General features: G+C 40.7%; 1 protein-coding gene across 1 annotated transcript; it reads left to right on the top strand.

Annotated features, from left to right (window-relative positions):
* Window positions 1-345: 345 nt before the first annotated feature.
* Window positions 346-3,025, top strand: LOC309817575 (melanoma antigen preferentially expressed in tumors-like; the record flags this gene model as incomplete). Its single annotated transcript, XM_082646860.1, has 3 exons — window positions 346-635; window positions 1,075-1,677; window positions 2,512-3,025. 3 exons carry the CDS (start codon window positions 346-348, stop codon window positions 3,023-3,025), a joined length of 1,407 nt encoding a protein of 468 aa, XP_082502986.1.
* Window positions 3,026-5,562: the final 2,537 nt, after the last annotated feature.

The following is a 5,562-nucleotide window of genomic DNA, read 5'->3' on the forward strand; positions in this document are numbered from 1 at the left end:
TTCTTACTCTTCTGCCATCTGGAAGCTCCTCAGGAGGAAATAATTTGAGGAAGGCAGCTAGGTGGTCAGCATTGTCTTCTGCTAACTTACCTCTGATTTCTAAGGGCATTTTATCTCATGGAAGTGTGTGTCTGTGTGTGTGTGTGTGGGTGTGCATGCGTGCATGCACACAAGTCCATTTTCATTCTATTCCTATAGTAGTGGTCACTTGAGTTGGCCCTATGGTTCACCACATACTTATTCAATAAGTATTTTGTCCACAGCTAACCCTGGAAGCAAACAAGTGACTATAGATACCTTCTCAGGATTTCTAAAAATTCTCCACTCTGAAGCAGGTTTTTGAAGATGGACCAAAAGACCACAGTCACCCTCCTTGAGCTTGCTGCAAAGAGTCTGCTGAATAATGAGCCTGCAGCTATCCATGCCCTGGACGAAATCCCAAGAGACCTCTTTGTTCCATTGTTCAACGCTGCCTTCTCCGGTGGGCATAAGACGATCCTAAAGGCAATGGTGAAGGTTTGGCCTTTTCGCTGTCTCCATATTGGGTCATTGACCACACGGGAATCATACTATGACATCTTGGAAGCCATGATTGATGGTCTGCAGATCCTCCCTGCCCAGAACTCTTTCTCTTGGTAAGACTATGACCAGTAGAGACACAGGGAGTCAGCAGGAGTGTATGCTGTAGCCTGGGGCAGGGGAATACCTAACAGTCTCCCAATAGTAGCCAGTGGTGAATACTGCAGTCTTTGCAGAGCTGTCGGTCCTTCGGGACTCTATTGCCTTATAGAGTTGATTATAGAGTAGAGGTGTTTGAGGATACTATGAATGGATTTGAGTGTGATTACACAGAAGTGGAGTATGGGCATTGAGACAGGGAAAGACCGGAGGTGAAGGAGGGGGTGGGGAAAGGATGAAAGACGCTGCATTTGTGTGGAAAGAACTTCTTGGTGAATGGCAATGAAGTGAAAACCAGGGTTAAAGTGTTCTGTCCCTGCTTCTCATCATTGATCTTGCTGGGTTATATTAAAATCAGCTATCTCTCATGTGTTCTGTCTCTTCCTTTCCTTACAGGGGGCCCAAACTGAGGATCCTAGATTTAAGGAGTGATCTGGTCTGTAAGACAATATGCTCTGAGATTGGGACCGCATTCCCTTTCTGTTTTAAGTCATGCATTTACTCTCAGCACTCTATCCTTAAGATAGAAGAAGCTCAGCATAGAGTCAGGTGCCTCGGGATTGGTAATTCTGGGTCTGAGCCTCAGTCAGCTCAGGAACCCATGGAATTACTAGTGGATATTTCCCTCAATAGTACCTTGAGAACAAAGCAATTCCTCTCTTTCATTTGTAGTAAGATTCAGCAGAACGTTGGGTCCTTGCACGTCTGCTGCAGAGATTTGCAAATCGATAGAATGTCTGGGCACAAAAGTATCCTGCAGTTTCTGGATCTGGGGTGCATTGAGAACCTGGAAATGGATCAGGCTAATCTGAGTGAAGTCGTCACCCTTTTGGCTCAGATGATCCACCTGAACAGCCTTACTCTGTGTAACATCCCCTTTAAAACTTATAATAGAAGGAAATTCAGATCTTTTCTCCTCTGCCTTGGGCGGCTGGACCATCTCCAGGAGCTCAGCTTGTCTTTCTTCTGCCTCACAGATCAACTGCACAAACTGCTCAGGTGAGGGGGTGGGGAGGAACCTGGGTTCCCTGATCACCTCATTGTTAACACAGAAGAGACCATGCTTGGATCTTCCTAAGCTCCTTGTAACCCATTTCTCTCTTTGCCTCAGCATAGGCACTGCTGGGAGTTTGAACATAGCTGGGGGAGAGAGGGGTACCTTATGTTGAGCAGTAGATGAGGTTAGAAAAGGAAGCTGTGCTCATTCATTCATTCATTCATTCAGTGACCGTGGGCAGATCCTAAAAGAAGTCTGTAAATATATTGGTGAAAAAGACTCAGTCCTTCTCCTATTGGATTTTACAGCTCTCTAGAGAGGAAGGGGAGGCATTCAGATGGAGAAACATTAAGCTATAGGACTAATGCACATGCCCATGGATGGGCCCCAATAGTTAACACTGCCAGATAATATTGCTCCTGTATTTCCCCCCAGGCTTACACCCTGAATGGCGAGCTTGTCATCTGGGTACTAGTCAAAGGAAACCCTCAGTTGGCTGCTTTCCCAGACCCATCCTCGCCAAATAAGTGAATCAGATCCAACAGTGATTATGTCGTATATACTAAGTGCATGCAATTTCTTCACTTAATCTTTCCCGCAGTTCTGTATAATAATTACTGCTGTGCACGTTTTCAAGATTAAAACCCTGTACCTCAGAGTGGTAAAGTAACTTTCTCAGGGTCACAAATCTATAAAGTCTGATCCCAAAGTCCACATTGTTAACCACTTATTGCAAACCATGAACACAGTAGTTTATTCTAGATCCTTAGGTACCTATAATTTGGGGCTCATTGCCCTCATTCTTCTGAAATAACCTTACATTTTTCTCTCTGTAGAGTTGTGCCACCTCAGTTGGATTCACTGTATCTACCTCACTGTCAGCTTTCTCACAGAGATGTCACTGTCCTGTCCCAGAGCTCTCAGGCCACCCACCTAAGGGTATTGAGTCTCAGTAACAACCACATCTTCTCAGAAGTTTATGAGCCCTTCCAGGCTCTGCTGGAGAAGGTCTCAAGCACCCTGCAACATCTGGTGATAAACAATTGTATGATAACTGATTCTACTCTCTCTGCCGTCATCCCAGCCCTGAGCCACTGTACTCAGCTCCATGTCCTTAGCTTTGCCTTCAATCCCATTACAATGCCTGTGCTCAAGAGCCTTCTGCAGCACTTGACTTCCTTGATGAAGCTGAAGCATGTGATTTATCCTGTCCCTGTCCATTGCTACGAGGAATGGATTTTTCATGACCGTTTGGACCGACAGAAACTTGCTGAAGTTCAGGCTCAGTTGGAGGCGATGCTGCACGGGGCACAGAGGAACGACATGAAATGGGTCAGTTGTTCAGAGTGATTTCCACAGCACAGGGAGGTGTTTCAACACGATGTGTGGCCATGAAAGTGTTCACTTTTTTTTTTTCTTGCCTGAAGCCCAAGTTTGTAGAGACACATATGTAAAGTTCTACTGTTCTAGGAAACTGGGGTTAGTAACGCTGGATATGTAAACTGATCTCTATAAAAGAGGAACTTTAAAACGGAAATAGAGGAATTTGAAAGGTCCGCTGGATCTCTTGCCCACTGCCCTCTACATTTTCTGGTTACTATCCACAGTGTTGGGTATGTGACGTAAGCTGACCCAGTCATGGTACATCATTTCCTTATCCACACTGATTGGTTCACTTATCCATTTATGGGCACTTGACACAAGTCAGATCAATTGAAACTCTTCCTAGAGGTGGTAGTTGTTGAATAATTTTACCCTCTAGGGACCTGCAAACTTCTTGTGTTTCTGATTTCCTCAGGTGGCTTATGAGAAACCGTATGCAACTAAAAGGAAACAAACAAACAAATGTCAACTACCTACTGGTATCTTCATCAGCATATTGCTACCTGATTTCCCAGGTCTCAGACCCCTGGCTCAGTTATTCCTTATTCCACACACATTCACCAAGTATCTGTTATGATTTAGGTACTTTTCCAGGTGCTAAGGAAGATAAAGTCCCTGATCTCACTCAGAGTGTAGACATTCCTATGATTTATCAGTTTCTCTACTCTTTCTTGGAATACTTGGGAAATTATTTATTCCCCCATAACACAGTATTTTTCTCACTTTTTCCCCTCACATAGTCTGCTCAAATGATAGTGGTCTTTTTGTGCTGTTGGGTAGCTGCTCAGGCCTCAGGTCATGGCTTAAATGTTACCTCCTCAGATAGGTTTTCTCTTACTTCCCCATTTAAGCAGATTTATTCTGCTGCTGCTTTTGCTTAAGGTACCATGCATATTTCCTTCATGGTACACATTGTTACATATGTATTTGCTCCCTCTGCCCCTCCACTAGAGTTGCACTGCTCAGTATGGTGCCCACTAACCATATGTGGCTTCTGAACTCTAGAAATTTGGCTAATCTCAAATGTGATGTACCCTAGGTGTTGAATGTTCTCTGTGTATCCAAGAATTAGTAAGAAACAAAGGATGTAGAATAACTAATTGATAATTTACGTGTATTGTTTACATGATGAAATGATAACATACTCCATATCAAAGACAGTAAAGATAAAAGAATGTAAATTAAATTCTTTATATACTTACCTGTTAGAATGATAGCATTGTATTTCAAAGACTTAGTAAGAAAAATGTTATAATAATTACGTGTTTATATGTTTACATATCAACATGATAAAACATTGCATTCCAAAGACTAATTGAGAGAAAATAAAGTTAATTAATAGGTTGTTCCTACTGTTTATATGTTGAAATGGTAACATAGAAAATGTCAACAATAACAGAAAAGAATGGAAAAAATAATTAGTATTTTGTGTATAGTGTTTCCTTGTTGAAATGAAAACAGATTGCATTTTCATTGTTGAAACGAAAACAGATTGTAGTTTAAAGACTTAGTAAGAAAGAAGAATGTAAAAGTAATGAATGTTGTTTACATTGTTTCCTTGTTGAAATGATAGCACACACATTTTAAAGACTCAGTAAAAAATTTTTTACAATTATTTTTTCTTATTGCTTACATGTTGAAGTGATAAACTGCATTTCAAAAACAGAAAATAATGTAAAACTTAATTAATAATTAATAAAAATAGTTAATAACTTGTTGTTACCTCCATTTTGCTACTGCATTTCTGACTTAGAAAGATAAACGTGTTAAATGAATTGTATATGTTGTTGCTTTGTTGAAATGATAACACATGGCATTTCAAAGACATCATAAAATAAGAATGCAACAAGGCCACCGATACCCTGACACCAAAGCCAGACAAAGACACTACAGAAAAAGGAAATGACAGGGCAATATCTTCGATTAATACAAATGAAAAGGTCCTGGACAAAATATTAGCAAAACAAATCCAACAGTATATCAAAAGGACCATACACCATAAATCACGTAGGATTTATTCCAGGGTCACAAGAAAGATTCAACATTTGCAAATCAATCAGTGTGAGACACCACATCAACAAAATGAAAGATAAAAATCACATGATTATCTCAATAGACACAGGAAACTCTTTTGACACAATTGAACATCCATTCATGACAACAACTCTCAACAAAGTGTGTATAGAGGGAATATGTCCCAACATGATAAGGGCATTTACGACAAACCCACAGCCAACATCATAGTGAATGGCGAAAAGCTGAAAGACTTTCCACTAAATTCAGGAACAAGGTAAGGATGCCCACTCTCACCACTTATATTTAACATAGTATTGGAAGTCCTAACCACAGCAATCAGATGAAAAAAGAAATAAAAGGTACCCACACTGGAAGGGACAAGGTAAAACTGTTACTCTTTGCGGATGACATGATACTTTGTATAGAAAGTTCTAAAGCCTCCACTCAAAAACTATTAGAACTAATGAATGAATTAAGCAAACTTTCAG

This window comes from Grampus griseus (assembly GCF_964374135.1).
Source record: "Grampus griseus genome assembly, chromosome: X".
Classification (NCBI taxonomy): domain Eukaryota; kingdom Metazoa; phylum Chordata; class Mammalia; order Artiodactyla; family Delphinidae; genus Grampus; species Grampus griseus.